The sequence below is a fragment of the Oryctolagus cuniculus genome, chromosome 17 (assembly GCF_051225735.1).
Source record: "Oryctolagus cuniculus isolate XC-2025 breed Fujian yellow rabbit chromosome 17, ASM5122573v1, whole genome shotgun sequence".
NCBI lineage: Eukaryota > Metazoa > Chordata > Mammalia > Lagomorpha > Leporidae > Oryctolagus > Oryctolagus cuniculus.
The window spans coordinates 26,631,329-26,647,750 of NC_142883.1; the positions used below are offsets into that span (position 1 = coordinate 26,631,329).

General features: G+C 50.2%; 1 protein-coding gene and 1 long non-coding RNA gene across 2 annotated transcripts; one reads left to right on the forward strand and one right to left on the reverse strand.

Moving 5' to 3' along the window:
• Positions 1–2,045: 2,045 nt before the first annotated feature.
• TOB1 (transducer of ERBB2, 1) lies at positions 2,046–6,354 on the reverse strand. The gene is made up of 2 exons (XM_002719288.6): positions 5,891–6,354; positions 2,046–3,995 (listed from the first exon to the last, which is right to left on the reverse strand). The coding sequence occupies exon 2, from the start codon at positions 3,847–3,849 to the stop codon at positions 2,809–2,811; it is 1,041 nt and encodes a 346-aa protein (XP_002719334.3). The 5' UTR covers positions 3,850–3,995; positions 5,891–6,354; the 3' UTR covers positions 2,046–2,808.
• Positions 6,355–6,902: 548 nt separating this feature from the next.
• Positions 6,903–8,022, forward strand: LOC103351544 (uncharacterized). The gene is made up of 2 exons (XR_519312.5): positions 6,903–7,083; positions 7,325–8,022. It is a non-coding gene; the product is annotated as an uncharacterized LOC103351544 (long non-coding RNA).
• Positions 8,023–16,422: the final 8,400 nt, after the last annotated feature.

Sequence of the window (16,422 nt, forward strand, 5' to 3'; positions counted from 1 at the left end):
TCAGATCAGTTCACCCAAGCAAAATACCAGCACCGAAATGACTGACATTGACACCAACATACATTAGAAAGACATGCTAACCTCCCGGGCCTCTTAGCTTCCCCTTCAAAGGCGAACTGGTCACAGTATTAAATAAGAACTGTCACTGTCGAAAAGGCAGCATTTGGCCTGAAAGCCTGTATTTGCCATCTATTAGAAGTGAAGCTATGCAAAGACTTCACAATGCACCTGACTTTAGAAAAAATTAAGCACACACAGCAAAGACAAGAACTGAACTTGGAAAGCTACTTGGTGTCATTTTCCTCACTCACTGGTGAGCTGTGAGACCTGCAAGGCAGCGTTTTGGCCAAGGCAGGATATTCAGGGGGTGCTACAGCATCTGTGGTTACAGAAGTCCGTGGAAGGGAAAGTCCTGAAAATAATCACTTCTTCAAACTGTCAACAAAGCCTTCAGAGCACCAAAACTGTGATGGCCCAGGGGCAAGAACCCATAAAGAGGTCTTAGACAAAAACACCTTTTACATTTAAAGACCTTCCATTCCTAAAGAGCAAAAGGGCACACACACACAAGGTCTTTCTTCATTCTTTAAAAGAAAAAATTATGAAGACACTAAGCTCAAACTAGTTTTTATGAAAACAATCAAGATAAAATTCAACCCTTCTCAACTGCCAAACCAACATGTCCCAAAATGCAACTTTCCCAAGACTTTCGTCAAAATACCTATCACTAAGCTCCATCATTAAAATGGGAATTTATGTTCACAGTCCAGACTGTTACAAATGCTAGTTTATATGCTAATTGCCTTCTGATTTTCAGTTTCCTTGATTCTTTCTTCACTTAGTTTTTTCCCAGGCTAGAACCTCATCACTCTCCAGCACAAGCTAGTGCTTAAAACCCTTGCTGATTGCTCCGACAGCTTTCAAACTTCATGGCAACAAAAGTGCGTAACCGCTAAGTGCTGGCCAGCCAGGTCTCTGCAGGTCCACTATTTCCCAATACTTCTTCATAGCCTCATTCTGTCCCCTGAAGGACAAAGGCCTCACCATGGAGCCAACGGAAGAGCCAAACTCTTATTAGATCCAATGCTTATTTCCTTAAAACTCTGTATTGCTCTAAACCACATGGGTAAGTGACAAAAGGCTTTTGTAGACTGGTGTCCAAAAAACTCATTTAAGATCAAAATTTATTTCACTGGCAACTCAGGACTGGTTTCTTAGTATAAAAGCACAGGGAAGTTTCCAGTGTAAGACCATTTTCTTACCAATGCTGTGTCAACACCACTATCAATGGGCATTTAAATAGTGAAATGACTCATCATTTTAGTTTCTTCCAACTTCTTGTCACCGCTTTAAAAAACTATCCTCACCAAGCCACCATGATTTGACACATGGACTGACCTTTCAACCCCACCCCCCCATCAGCAAGCTGGATACCCACTTGTAAACTTTTAGCTGGGAAAATGCACATAAAGGCTACCATTTAGCAATCTATTACTGAACTGTGAATAATTCTGGCCATACATTCTCTCTAGCTACACACAATGACAGAGCTTTAAGCATGAGGATCAGTAAACAGATCTAAATCTTTTAAAGTTGGGTCAGCAGTTTTGTCCAAGAAAGTATCAAACTTACTCATCTCCCAGGCAAAGACAGAAAACCAATCCAATGATTTTTCTCCACACATTCAAATAAATTCTCCCAGATTACACAAGTGAAATTCCTCTGATCACCTGACTCTGAGATGTCAGTGTGACACCTCCTTTGAAAACGTGCTAGAACGTATGGCTGAACAGCCTGAATATGCCATCCTCATCATGGAAAGACAAAGGTGGCCTGAAGAGGCTTCCTCAAAAACGCAAGCTGTCCCAAGCACGGGTCCGGCGGAGTTAATTCTGCCAGGACACTTCTGTGTGGCACTGCGGCAGCGACTGCTTTCCATTATTTCTGTGATTCCTTGAGTCAGGCCTTCCCCCGTCATTAGCATTTACAGCATAACTCTAGAGGGAGATCTTTTCCAAAGGCTTAAGAAAAAATGACAAGAGGCATTTTTAATTTTAAAGAATTTTAATACAAACTTAATATAAACTATTTCAGTCCCTCTTAACATGTAAGACACTGACTCAAAATACTTTTATACCGTTTTTTTCAAGTATTGCACAATATAGGTACAAAATTAATATTTACGATTACATTTTCTTCCATAATATATAGCAAAAATCTTTAAACCTTTAACAGAAAATACATTTTTTTGAAAAAGCAAATATTCGTACATTTTAATTCCACCACTAAAGGAATATCCTGTACACAATTTTTAGAATAGTTGATGTCTTTAAGATGGATATTTTACAATTTCAGTAAAAAAAATACAACATGAAGCTGCTGCTGTCACAGATCACTGTAGTAAAAAGATATAAATGCAATACCATGTCGTAGAAACAATATATATATCCTCTGATATTTTACAAACTTTGTACTAAATTAAATTATACAATTAGAAAAGACCAATAAACCCACTTATTAGTGCCAATTTTTTATAAAAAAAAAATCAGCCATGTCCTTGCTATATCTTAAATACTGTAAGAGGCCATATCTGAGAGTATACTTTAAAATATACAGTCAGTATAAAATAACTTTGTGCTTGGTTGGCAAATGAAAAATGATGCATGTTTTATTTTTGTAACCAAGCTTGAATGTATCCTTACTATAAGCTTAAAAAAAAAAATCTCAAGGAGGTGAAAAAAAAAAACCCCCTTGGGCCCGAGCATTTTAATTTGTACGGTACATTTTTTTTTCTTTCTTCCTTTTTTTTTAGTTAGCCATAACAGGCTGGAATTGCTGGTTAGAATACTGCATGTTATTTAAGCTAAAATTCAAGCCATCTACAAAAGACTTCTCGTTGAGGCCTCCATAGGCCGCAAACACATCAAAGGCATTGCTGTACTGGAGAGGGCTGAGGTTAAGGGGGTTGTCACCTGGGAACATTCCATTGGTACTACTACTTTGACCCTGCATATTAGGAAAAATGAATTCCTTGGCATTAGGAGAAAGCGCAGAGGTTTTCTGCTGCTGCTGCTGCTGCGGTGGTGGCGGCGGCGGCGGCGGCTGGGCCGGCTGCTGCTGCTGCTGCTGCGGCTGCTGCTGGCCGCCCAGGCCCAGCCCGTACAGAGAGTGCACTGAGGAAGAGATGGCTTTCTGCTTCAGGAGGTCGTTCACATTCAAGCCGAGGTTGATAGGAGAAGTGCGTGCAACCTTGTTGCTTCGACCACTATTCTTCATTTTGGTAGAGCCGAACTTGGTGGCAGCAAAAGTGGCAGTGGTAAAGGTTAAAGGCTGAGTGGACCGGGGCATGAAGGTAGGGCTTACAGCAGCAGAGTGACCAAAGGGAGGCGATGGGGAGCTGGACACCGACGAGGCGGGGTCACTTATGGGCATAAAAACCTGGGCCTCTGGGTTAAAGCTGTTTTTGATCTCCTTATCCAACTCACATCCGTTTTCATTATTATCATCCACATAAAGTACCTTCACGGGTCCCTTTTCACCAATTTGGTAGGAAACCTCAAACGGGTCGATCCAAACACTAAGGTCCTGTGGCAGATTGCCACGCACATCATCGATGTCCAGACCACTCTCTTTGGACGCTTGTTCAATCACGGGGTCCACTTTCTCCCCTATGTGTATACATCTAAACCCTGATCCTCTGTATGGCTTTTCAGGATACCAGTGCCCTTCATATTTCTTCTTAAGAAGTCTTTCAAGCTCTTCACCAAAAATGTTGACACGTCTCCTGGGAAGCTTATTGTACAAATATGAAATAATAAAATTGAGTGCTACTTGGATTTCAAGCTGCATAGCTGCTATGCCACAAAATTAGGTTTGTTTCAACTCTCCCACAAAAAAAAAAAAAAAAAAAAGGCGTTCAGTGTGTGGCAGAGAAACAAATTTTCATTCAAAGTGCTGGTTTTAGAAGATTATCCTTCACCTTCGGCGCTCTCGTCCTTTACAGAAAACAAAACAAAAGCAGATATGTCCAAGTAAGAGACGTGCAGCGTCAAGTCCCATGACCTTCACTCTATTCCCCCCGCAATTTCACTTTTTAAAAATGCCTCATAGGCTAGACAGCCTGAAAAACACAACCCACACGAAATCAACATGCAATAGAAAAATTGTTTCTTAAGGCTCAAAATCTCGGGGAGGTGTAAATTTATAGTTGAAATAAACAGTCTTCAAAAGAATCATTTACTGAGTAGAGTTCTAAGAAAAGTATCTACAGAATACCTTTTTTTTTCCTTCCCCTTCCTCCAAATTCTCACAAAAATATTTACTGGAAATTCAATTCCGCATTCCCACTCACTCACCCCCAGCCCCCACACATATGCCACTGGTAGAAGTTGATCGTTAATTGTTAGCGCTATCCACCGACTTGGAAGTGAATCCTATCTCAGTTCTATCTGGTTATAGACTGTTTAATCTGCACCATCGGTAAACATGTGGAAATTTGAGAAGCCAGGAAAACTCATTTCAAAGTACATGATGCTAAAATTAAAGGGACTATAGGCCGAATGAATCTGTCATCCTAGTCAACGATAAGCACGCACTAAATCACCTGCGGGGACGCGGGGACTAACTATACTAAGGCAGGCAAACGACCCCGGGCCTGGCGGTGCGTCCCTCTCTACCTCTGGAAACACCTCCTGGACAGCGAGTGCAAAGCAAGTGCTTCTCTGGCACCGCACGGGAGCGACAATGAATTTCCGAACACCGATGATTCTGCTTAAAGGGCAGGGCTGGAGTTTTATTCTGATTTTGAAAAGCACCTCCCAGCCTCTCAGGATAAGAGAACAGCCATGAGGCACGTATGATAAGGTCGACCTTTACACGCTTGCTGGGTCAGCACTGGGTGGGGATAAGGAAAGATCAAGGGCAAACACAAGATATTTGCAAAGGAGACCTGTGTGTACACGGAGATGGATGGGAAAGGTCGTGCAAAGACCGTCCTGGCAGCCCCGCTTCCGTTTTTCCCCTGCTCGCGGTGACAAAGGGAAGGGAGCCCCCGGCTGCGCCCGAACGACCCACACTTTCCGAGCCCCACGCCCGAGTGCGGGCAGAGGCGGCCGATGAGGCTCGATGGCTGGAAGGTGCCGCCGAGCGCATTCGGGCTGGGCGGAAGGTAGTTTTCAGGCGGCGCCTGAACACGGGAGTGTGGAGAATTACATAAACAGCCAGTTCTCATTAGATTTCTGCTCACAGCGCCCGGAGCCCAAGCGCTACGGCGGCAGCTACAGCAGGAGGAGGTGGAGGAGGAGGAAGAGTACGAGCTCCCGGGGAGGAGGAGGAGGAAGGGGACAACGACGACGAAGGCCACGGGAAGGGGAAAGGCCAGCTCCCGCGGCCGGGCACCGGGCACCGGGCAGGTCCGGCGCCGCCGGTCAGCCGCTCCCCTCCCCCCGCCGTAACCTGACCCGCCTCTCCCCGCCCCCGCCCCCCGCCCGAGGCTCCTGGGACCCGGCCAGGGCCCGGGGAGCACCGGCTCCCCGGCACCATTTTCGGCCTCAGCGGCCACCGGCCCCTCGCACCCCAGCGTTGCCCGCGAGCTCGCCGCCCCTCCCGGGAGCCCCAACCCCCGATTCCGGCGGCTCGCCCCGGGCCTCCCTTCCCGGTCACCCGCCGGGCCCCCGCCGAGCCCGACGCCTCGGGGCCGGGCGTCCGGAGCCGCTCCCGTCGGGTCCCGGGAGCTGTCCGTCCGCGCCCACGGCCGCGAAGCCGCCGTCCCCGAGCCCCCCACCCCCACCCCACCCCGAGGGCCCGGGGCTCGACGACGCTGCAGCCCCTCCTTCGGCGCCCCGGTCTGGGCTCCCGTCTCCCTGCCGCCCGCCGCCTCGCCGATACTTACGGGCTGCTGCGGGGTTGCGTCCACCACAGACTGGCGGCCGGGAGGGCAGAAGGGGCGGCAGGGCGGGGGCGCGGGAGCGGCGAGTCGACCGAATGCAAGACGTCGTCGCCGCCGCCGCCGGACGGAGGACGCAGGCCTCGGGCGGGCCTCAGGAGCTCGCGGCTTCTGGCTCGGGGTGGCGGGGACGGGGGTCAGGCGAGCGCGCTCACTTCTCCACACAGCCCGGTGCCCCGGCCCAGCGTCCCCGTAGAGCGCCCACTCCGCGCCGGGCCAGAGCTTCGCTCCTTCTGCCGCGGCGCGCGCCCCGCCTCTCGTTTTATATTCTTCTCCCTGCCCCCAATCCCCTCCGTGGGGGTGCGCGCGCCCGCCCGCGTCACACAGCTTCGGGGCGGCGTAACCATTCCCCGCCCTCCCCGTCCAGCACCCCGGACTCTCGCCGGCTCGCTCCACCCCGGCCCTACCCCTCGACGCCATTGGCCAAGTCCCGCCTGCCCATGTCCCGTCGGGCGGCGAACGGCCCGGGTGGGGGAAGGCCACACCTCCTCGGGCACCAGAATGGCCAATGAGCCGACAGTCTGGAGGGGCTGTGGGCGGGACCAAGAGGAAACTTAGACGGGGATTGGAGGAGAGACGTGTCAGAGAGGGTAGAAAGGGGTGGGGCAGGGCTGCTGACGCTCGGACGCAGCCGAGAGCGCCAGGAGGCAGGGGGAGGGGAGCGAAGCAGGTGGCAAAGCGGCAGGGGGAACGGGGCGGACGGCCCGGGACCTCGAGAGCGAGGGGTCGGGTGCAGAAAATGCGCACAGGCCCGAGCGGGACTGTGACCGAGGAAAATCCCTTTGGTGGATGAGCTACCAAGTCGACCTCTGGCCCACGCCGAGGGAGTCTAGACTGGGACTGGGGCTCGTGCGCTCGGTTAATTGAATATTAATCACCTCAGGGCCTAGGCCAACTGCCACCGGCAGAGTGGCAACTGCAGAACCCTAAGCCGCCGGGCTGGGGGTGGGGACGGGAGGCCAGCTCGCCGCACCTTCCGCCCAGGTGACAGTTTAACCGCCTCCGCCGTCCCGCGTCAGGCCTCCCCGGGCGACCCGCAGCGGCTCGGAGCTGGGGGTGGCCCGAGGCCGTAAGAAGGAGCACATGTCACTCCCAGGGCCCCTCGGTGGCTGGGGGGTGGCGCCGCCGTGCCAAGCTGCGTATGTATCTGTGTGCGTGTGCGTTTGTGCATGGCAAGGGCGTTAACACAGGTGCACGGAATAAACACGGCGCGTTCCGGAGGGTTTTCGGTGGACGTAGGTGCGGAAACCTAGGGAGCGGGGCGAGAGAGGGACCCACGGGGGACGGGCAAGCGGCTTGTCAGAACCGGCCGCGGAGAAACACACCGAGCTACACTGGGAGCCGTGGGGCGTCCCTCGCAGCTAAAAATATTACTCACAGGTAGCAACGACGCCTGATTGGCCACGCGCGGCCCCTGAGGAGCAGGCGATTGGCCGCCTGGTATCCAGGAGACGGACGTCAGAGTCGGACCCGCTGGAGCGGAGAGAAGGTCCAGGGGGAGCGAGGGCGGGAGCGGGCCTCGGGGCCGTGAATGGAGCGCCCTGCGCCCTGCGCCCTGCGCCCGGGCGCGCTTCCCGGAACACCGCCGCTGCCGCCGGCCTTCGCCCGCGGAAGAGCGGGGCTCGCGGAAGGCGGTGCGCGGCGTAGACCCGCTGCGCTGCGCCGGCACGAACCCGCTTTCTGGGTCCGGGCCAGAGGCTGGTCGCTGTGCGGGCGCGAAATCTGGGTGCAGCCGCCTTCTGCACACCCCCCACCCCACCCCGGAGAAGGAGCCGCAGGGAGAGACGATGTTTCTGAAGTCTCCGTGCGTGCGGGAAGGGGAAGGAGCCGGGGGCCAGCTGGGGTCTGGGGATGGGGCGTGGCCGGGGCCTCCTTTTGTCGCTCGGATCCCTAAAGTTGTACCCGGGGACTCCACATTTAGGCTTGTTTTATTAGGGTTGGGATGGTTTGGTGGCGAACAGAGGAGAGTAGAACTGAATTGTGAAACTATGGCAAGCATTTTGAGTTTATATTAAAAAAAAAAAAAACCCTTCCTCTTCATGGAAATGTAATATAAACGATTCGTTCGGCGTTCCTGTGCTCATCTGTTTTGGGTTTTCTGTAATGAGCGTTAACTCCGTTTGTGATAAAAATCGGTTAATCTCATAATTGGTGGCGCATAGAAACGGCAAGAAGTTAGGTAGGCTCTCTCAGGAATGGTTCACCAAGAGAAACTCCAGGGGCGGGATTGCCCGTACCATTAGGCAAATAATTCTGCCGTGTCCAACATCCAGATTGTAGGACCATGCGTGGGCCATGTGTTTTTTGTTTTTTGTTTTTTGTTTTTTTTTGACAGGCAGAGTGGACAGTGAGAGAGAGAGAGACAGAGAGAAAGGTCTTCCTTTGCCGTTGGTTCACCCTCCAATGGCCGCCGCAGCCAGCGCGATGCGACCGGCGCACCGCGCTGATCCGATGGCAGGAGCCAGGAGCCAGGTGCTTTTCCTGGTCTCCCATGGGGTGCAGGGCCCAAGCACCTGGGCCATCCTCCACTGCACTCCCGGGCCACAGCAGAGGGCTGGCCTGGAAGAGGGGCAACCGGGACAGAATCCGGCGCCCCGACCGGGACTAGAACCCGGTGTGCCGGCGCCGCAAGGCGGAGGATTAGCCTAGTGAGCCGCGGCGCCGGCGGCCATGTGTTTTGATGTGTACTTTGGAAAATATATCACTATAACTAGGGAAGCGTGTTAGCCTTGGCTGAGATGAATTGTAGTTTTGTCAACCCTGTCCATACTCCAAGAATTCTGTAGCAGACCGGCACAGATTCTCCTTTTGGAATGTCCACAGTCTGTAAGTCCACGTTTAAAATACCAACCCTGCAGAAGGCCCATTCCCAGCCCTGGCTCTGCTCTGGCTCCAGCTTCCTGCTGATGACACCCTGGCGGGCAGGTGTGACTGCTTCAAGTGCTTGGTTTCCTGCCGCCGGAATGGGAGACCTGGACTGCGCTTTTGGGAAGCAAACTAGCAGATGAGAGTTAGTTCCCTTTCTCTTTGCCTCTTAAAAAAATAGATATTTTAAAAAAAGTATTAAAACAGTCATCAGATGCTAATTAACTATCAATGACAATAAATGGAATTTTAAATTCTGAAATTCAGATGTCAAAAATGAATGAGCAACTGCTGTTTAGCTCAGGGGTATAAAAGGATTTCACCCCGACTTTAATATAAAGACACACTCATACTCCCCAAGGCCCTACAGCATACTAGAGAAAACACTGGAGAGCAGGTACTGGGAGACTGGAGTTTCATCTCAGTTTCTAACAACTTATAGTTTTCTCACCTACAAAAAGGTTTGTAGTAGGTCATCTGTGACATCTCTCAATTGAGAAAAGGTTCCACATTTAAAACTCCATGTCCTGGCCGGCGCAGCGGCTCACTTGGCTAATCCTCCACCTGTGGCGCCAGCACCCTGGGGTTCTAGTCCCAGTTGGGGTGCCGGATTCTGTCCTGGTTGCTCCTCTTCCAGTCCAGCTCTCTGCTGTGGCCCGGGAGTGCAGTGGAGGATGGCCCAGGTGCTTGGGCCCTGCACCCGCATGGGAGACCAGGAGAAGCACCTGGCTCCTGGCTGTAGCGGCCATTTGGAGAGTGAACCAATGGAAGGAAGACCTTTCTCTCTGTCTCTCTCTCTCTCTCACTGTAACTCTGCCTGTTTAAAAAAACAAACAAACAAATAAGTAAAACTCCATGTCCTGACAAGTGTGACTCCTTTTCAAATAGGGATCCCAACTAAAAGAGAAAATAGATTTGTATCATTTGAACATCATCAGCCACACACTGAAATTTTAAGTTTTGCATTTTAAAGAACCCTTCCTACGGTTAACCACACGTTAGCATTTACTTGGGAGTTAGGTTTGCAGGGGGGAGGGGGAGAGTTTGAGCTCAGGCTCCAGCAGTCTCTCCTCTTGGTGAGCAAGCAGTGGCCCCAGGAACCACAGCCCTGCCTCCCGCAGCCTTGCATCCCACCCGGTCCCTCCAGCAGTGCCTTGCAATGGGGGTGATAATCGTTGGGGGAACAACGTCCAATGCCATTGTAAAACACAGCCCTTGAGGTACCCTGAGTTGTTACCTAGTTCTCACACAACCCCATGCTGCCCATCCTGGCTTCTGAGAGAGCCATTCTCAGCTCTATTGCTCATGCTGTTTACTAATAAGCTGAGACAGGATTATGGGAGCCTGGCCCTCACAGCGTGTGTTTATAGGAAGGCTCATTGCACTTCTGGGGACCAGGACTTTACCTTTATTTGAAAATATGACAGCATATAAACATAAAGGTGTTATCATTACTGTTACGTTTGTTTTTAGACAGTCATACAACACAAATCATAGCATGCATATCTTCAATAACAAAAAAACCCCAACAAACTTAAACTGATCATTGAGTTATTAAAAACCAAGGAAACCAGTCTTTCCTACGCATTTCTCAAAGACAGGCAATCCACAAACCTCAGCGTGGTTTCCTGCAGCTTCTCTTTTGAGTTTGTAAAGGAGGACCACACATTCTCCCAAGGAAACACGGGGACATTTGTAATTAAAAGATAACTAGATAACGTTGAACTAACCCATTTATCTTAGGAACAGACAATTCCACCGCAGCAGCTCCGGCTCATAGGACAGTGCCTCCTTAAAACGTGTTCACTCCCTGTTATCTTGATGAACAAAAGTCCAAACCAAATCTTGAAATTACTTTCCATTAGCCAAGGATGAGGATTTTGATTCTTGCAAGAGATTAGGCTGCAGATTCTAGGAGTGATACACTGTTCATGATATTCTAAGTACAAAGAACATTTATTTAAAGTCTTCTGTGAGTGAGTGCTATTAGCGTACTTTAAATACATTCGGAGCATGGGTTGCTTATGTTATTATGCAGCTCTGCTTACTAAAATAGAATATGTAGATGTGTGTGTGTGTGTGTGTGTGTGTGTGTATCTTCAATTGTGGCAGACACTGCAGTTAGCTCACCCACCTCCCATGCCCCAGATCCCTCCCCTTTCTTCATGAATAAAGCACTAAATGGGTGCTTTTCCCAGACCCCTTTGCAGCAAGGGTGGCGTCATGACACCGCTCTACCAATGGGATGTAATGGCTACAGAGAAAGCTTCCCTTTTCTTATCAAAGGAGTGTGTTCTGGTTACTACTCTGCAAAAGAAAATTACCCCAAACACCCATTTATTATGGGACTAAAACCTCCGTCTTCACATGCACTGGGATCTTGTGGGTTAGGGGTTCAGACAGGGCATGGGAGATGGATGGCGTCTCTGCCACTCGCTGTCTGGAACTTCAGCTGGGAAGAAGACTTGCGCACGCCAGGCTCACCTGCAGCACATCTGTGCTGTACCCTCCTGCGCTGGCGGCGATAAGCTGTGTCGGTGCCGTCCGGCCCAACAGGCACATCTGGCTGCTAGGCACTTGAAACGAGGCCGGCGTGCCCGAGGAAGTGAATTTTTAAAAACTTCGTTTTCTTTGAATGTAACTAATTCCATGTGGCCAGCTGCTCCTGACTTGGACAGCACAGGCCTGGAGGCGTCTTCACACACATGTCCAGCACCCGGGCTGTGATGAATCACAGACTGGGCTGGGCTCAGTGGGCACCGTTCCCCGGGGGCACCTCCACATGGCCTTTGAATCCCCGCTATGGCTCCGGCAGCTCCCAGCACGGCAGATTCCCCAAAGGGAGTTTCTGCAGAGGGAGCATTCTAAGAGAGCCGCGTGGAAGCTCTGTGGCCTTTCGTGGCCCAACCTCAGAAGCCACCAAGCACCACTTCCACCATATTCTACGCGTTGAACCACTACAAGGGGAAGGGACAACCCTTTCCCCAACCCCTGAAGGAAAAATATCAAAGAAGCAGGGGTCATTCACCACAGGGCACTTCTGCCTTTTTTTTTTTTTTTTTAAGGTTTATTTATTTGAGAGGTAGAGTTAACAGAGAGAAAGAGAGAGAGAGAGAGAGAGAGAGAGAGAGAGAGAGAGAGAGAGAGATTGATTTTCCATCTACTGGTTCACTCCCCAATGGCTGCAACAGCCAGAGCTGCACCAATCCAAAGCCAGGAGCCAGAAGCTTCTTCCAGGTCTCCCTTGTGGGTGCAGGGGCCCAAGGAGTTGGGCCATCTACTGCTTTCCCAGGCCACAGCAGAGAGCTGGATCGGAAGTGAGGCAGCCGGGACTCGAACCGGCACCCATATGGGATGCCAGTACTGTAGGCGGTGGTTTTACCTGTTAGGCCACATCGCCGGGCCCCAACTCCATTTCTTTCTTAGCAAATTTCCATCACATGCCATTTTGTATCCTGCAGTTCATTTAATGTTTCACGGCTCCTATTTCCCCCTAACATTAAACATTGGTCATAGACACCATTTTTAATGACTGCATACTGTTTTCCATTCTGTGGATTTAGAGTAATTTTACCGTTGCTGGGCATATAAGCTTTTGAAATGCTTTCTATATTAAAACAAACATTTAAAAAATATTTCTTTATTTGAATGGCAGAGGGAGAGACACACAGAGAGAAATATTCCATCCACTTGTTCACTCTCCAGCTGCCCACATTAGTCAGGGCTGAGCCAGGCAAAAGCCAGGAGCCAGGAGCCACATCTGGGTTTCTCATGTGAATGGCAGGGGTCCAGTCAGTTGAACTCTCACCATGCATTGCCTGCCAGGATATGCATTACCAGGAAACTGGATCAGAAGCCAAGCAGAGTAGGCGGGACTTGAACTGGCACTCCGATATGGCACATGGTATCCTAAGCAGCAGCTTAAGCTGCTGCACCCCAAGGCCCATCCCAAGGATGTTGTTGTTGTTGTTGTTGTTGTTGTTGAAATTAATTGATTTATTAGCAAGAGAAATAAATAGAGCTTCTTCCCATCCACTGTGCATTTCCCAAATGCCCTCAACTGGCTGGAGCTTGGCCAGGCTGATGCCGGGGACTGGGAACTCAATCCAGGTCTCCCACGTGGTGGCAGGAACTCAATTGCTTCAGGCAGCACTCCTGCCTCCCAGGGTCTGCATTAGCAGGGAACAGGAGCTAGGAGCTGGAGCTGAGGATTGAACCCAAGTACTCAACGTGAGATGCAGATGCGTTAGCCAGCATCTTAACTGCTTGGCTAACCACCTGCTAGGGGATTTTTTTTTTAAGGCTGTTCACATTCCTACATGGCCATTCACTTTCCAGAAAGATCACACCATCTCATACTCCCAGGAGAGCTCATTTCCGTCTCAACACATTCCTAGCCAGCATTGCCTACCAAATCATTTTTTTTCTATTTTTGACTAATTTGATAGCTTAAATGATCTATTTATTATTTTAGCTTATGCACATTTCTTTGATTATGTGTATAGAGAGCATGACTTCACGTATTTATCAACTCCTTATATTACATTTCCATGAATGTTCTCTCCATATCCTTCCTCCACATTTCTCAGGGAGTTTTGTGTGTGTGTGTGTGTGTGTGTGTGTTTCTTCACTTTGTATGAGCATCTTGCATTTTGTGTGCCAAATATGTGGCTGCACGTGATCTTGATTATAAACCTTACCCTAGAACTTGTCTACACGTGCGACTTTCATGCCTAGAATCTTGTTTACTGATCTACGGTTTAACTTTATAACATGCTTACTGATGCAGAGGTTAGCAATGAAAGCTTAAAATATATAAGGCAAGGGGCCGGTGCTGCGGTGTCACAGGTAAAGCCGCCGCCTACAGCCCTGGCAATCCCATATGGGCACTGGTTGGGGTCCCGGCTGCTCTACTTCCCATCCAGCTCTCTGCTGTGGCCTGGGAAAGCAGTGGAAGGTGGCCCAAGTCCTTGGGCCCCTGCACCCATGTGGGAGACCTGGAAGAAGCTCCTGGCTCCTGGTGCAGCTCTGGCTGGTGCAGCCATCTGGGGAGTGAGCCAGCAGATGGAAGACCTGTCTCTCTCTCTGCCTCTCTGTAACTCTGTCTTTCAAATAAATAAATAAATCTTAAAAAAAAATACAAAGGCAAAACAAAGCCATTCCCTAAAATCTTTACACAGAGCTCTTTGTCCTTGACATTTCTGCTGTCACACGATTTCCTGGTAACTACTTGAAATGTTCCCTTTGGACTTAGAAGACTTTGCACATTCCTGTCTCAACACAGGATGTCCCAACCTGGCCCTCACTTCCTAATCTCAGCTGTGGTGGAGCATGGTAGAAAATCATGAACTTGAAAGGAGAGGATGTGCGCTTGGGTCCTGCTCGCCCAGATATTAGCTGGGTGTGCTTGTCTGAGTCTCCACCCTCAAGTAATAAATAGAAGCGATAATTATCCTTAGAGCTGGGTGCGAATCAAGGGAGGTGACGCCTGTGAGGATGCTCAGCGCTCGGCTGGGCCCTGTGTGGGTGCTAAGACGTCTTCCTCCTCTCTCCCCTGGATCTCCCCTCCTCTCCTCCTCCTCCTCTCCTGCTCTTCTTCCTTCCTTGCTCTTGTATAGGACAGAAATTCAGGCTCTAGTTGATGCGGCTCGAGTGAAAGAGCGTGTGAAGCTTTGAAAACCATTTGTGAATGTTGGGATCCTCCTCTGTGATTAGCAGTGTCCCAGCGCTGCCATTTCTGTCTTCAAAGTGCCTCTCAGAATCTCATGCTTCGGTATTTTCGATTGCTATTTAATTCTTAGTTTACCAAGTGTTTCATGTGTTTATGTCCTGTACTCTAGGTTGTATTCCAAGCTTTTTTTTTTTTTTGTCTTGTACTTTTTTGTACCTTTGCGTATGAGCTTTATAGTGAGTTAATCCATATCAACTGATTTGGTGATTTCACTGTGTTATTGCCCATGAAAGAACACAGACTATTTGGACGGGGTTGAGTAGTTCACAGTGGCTGGTGTACAGGATTCAGAGGTGAGAATATATATATATATTATATATATATTTTGACAGGCAGAGTGGACAGTGAGAGAGAGAGACAGAGAGAAAGGTCTTCCTTTTCTGTTGGTTCACCCCCCAATGGCTGCTCCGGCCGGCACACTGCGCTGATCTGAAGCCAGGAGCCACGTGCTTCTCCTGGTCTCCCATGCAGGTGCAGGGCCCAAGGATTTTTGACTGCACTCCTGGGCCACAGCAGAGAGCTGGACTGGAAGAGGGGCAACCGGGACAGAATCCGGTGCCCTGACCGGGACTAGAACCCAGGGTGCTGGCGCCGCAGGTGGAGGATTAACCTAGTGAGCCGCAGCGCCGTCCTAGAATCTTGAGATAGCACTGGGCAGTAGGCAGGAGCCAGATTATACAGAACCTCGCATTAGGGAATTTGGAATTTTGCCTTTAATGGACGGGAAGATGCTGAGTGATTTTTCAGGAGGGAAATGGGCATTACTGGGATCCTGCTTGGAACGTATTCGATCGACCTCGGAACCCCCAGGGCCTGTCAGTGGGCACCAGGAGCTGCGCTGCCAGTGTGTGTGTAGTTGCTGGATTTAGTTTTACTCCTCGGTGGAACAGTCTTCCAAGGGTACTCTGAGATGGACTGCTGTGTCCTAGAGAAGAAATGGACCCCTCTGACAGTTTTATGGCAGGTGTAGGTTTCTAGAAAACCTAAAAACTTTCTGTGGAAAATTACCGCGGGACTGCAGGAGGGTTAGTTTCTTCCTCCCTGTCCTGCTAATGGTAGATGTTTGGTGTTAGCTTAGATAACATCCCATTCCCCTTTCCTCCAATCCTCCTGATTTGTTGTTTGAGGATCCACATGTCCCTTTCCTACTCTCCACCCACATGCTTCCATTGGAACCCTACGCCTAGGCTAAAAACAACTCAAACATGGAACTCTCCTGGCTACTGGGGTGGGGCCAGGGGTGGCCACTGACCTAAGTAGGCCAGTCAGAGCCAGTAACTCTCAAACTCCCGCTTGAGGTGCTGGACTGACACTTCCCTGTGAAGTGTGAATCTGGAAGTATCCATTGTTGAGGCCCGTAGGGCCATCTTATGACCACAAGCAGCGGACTCAGGCAAAACCCAGAGACAAACCAAGTCCTGGAGGTAGCTGGTGAGCCCTGCCACACCCCAGCCCGACCTGGCTTTGAGCAACAGGATGTCTTAGCTAAGTTCCTAAAACGTCTGGAGACAAGAGACTCTGCCACCCCTGAAAGAGGGAGCGAATCCCAGGGAGTGGGGCTGAGGGACAGAGAGGCGACAGCAAGAGAGGAAACCCATTCTACGTTGCACGAGTGAGCTGGCTGCTGCTGAGTCCAGCCACTCGACTCCATGGACTAGTGCTCCAAGAAGCAGTACAGGCTGTGTCCTGAGACCGACCAAGTGAGAAGAGAGAGGGAGAGGAATCCATCTACTGATTCCCCTTGCCCTCTGCTCAAAGGACATGTGACGTGGGACATGAACACTCCCGCATTTTCGGGTTTTGTGTATTGGAAGCCAGGTGGGATCCTGCACCTAACACTTCCCTAAGTGTCACCAGGGGAATCTGGAGGCAAGAGACACAG

Excerpts from the sequence above, each read along its gene's own strand:
- TOB1 (XM_002719288.6), bottom strand. The coding sequence starts at position 3,849 with ATGCAGCTTGAAATCCAAGTAGCACTCAATTTTATTATTTCATATTTG.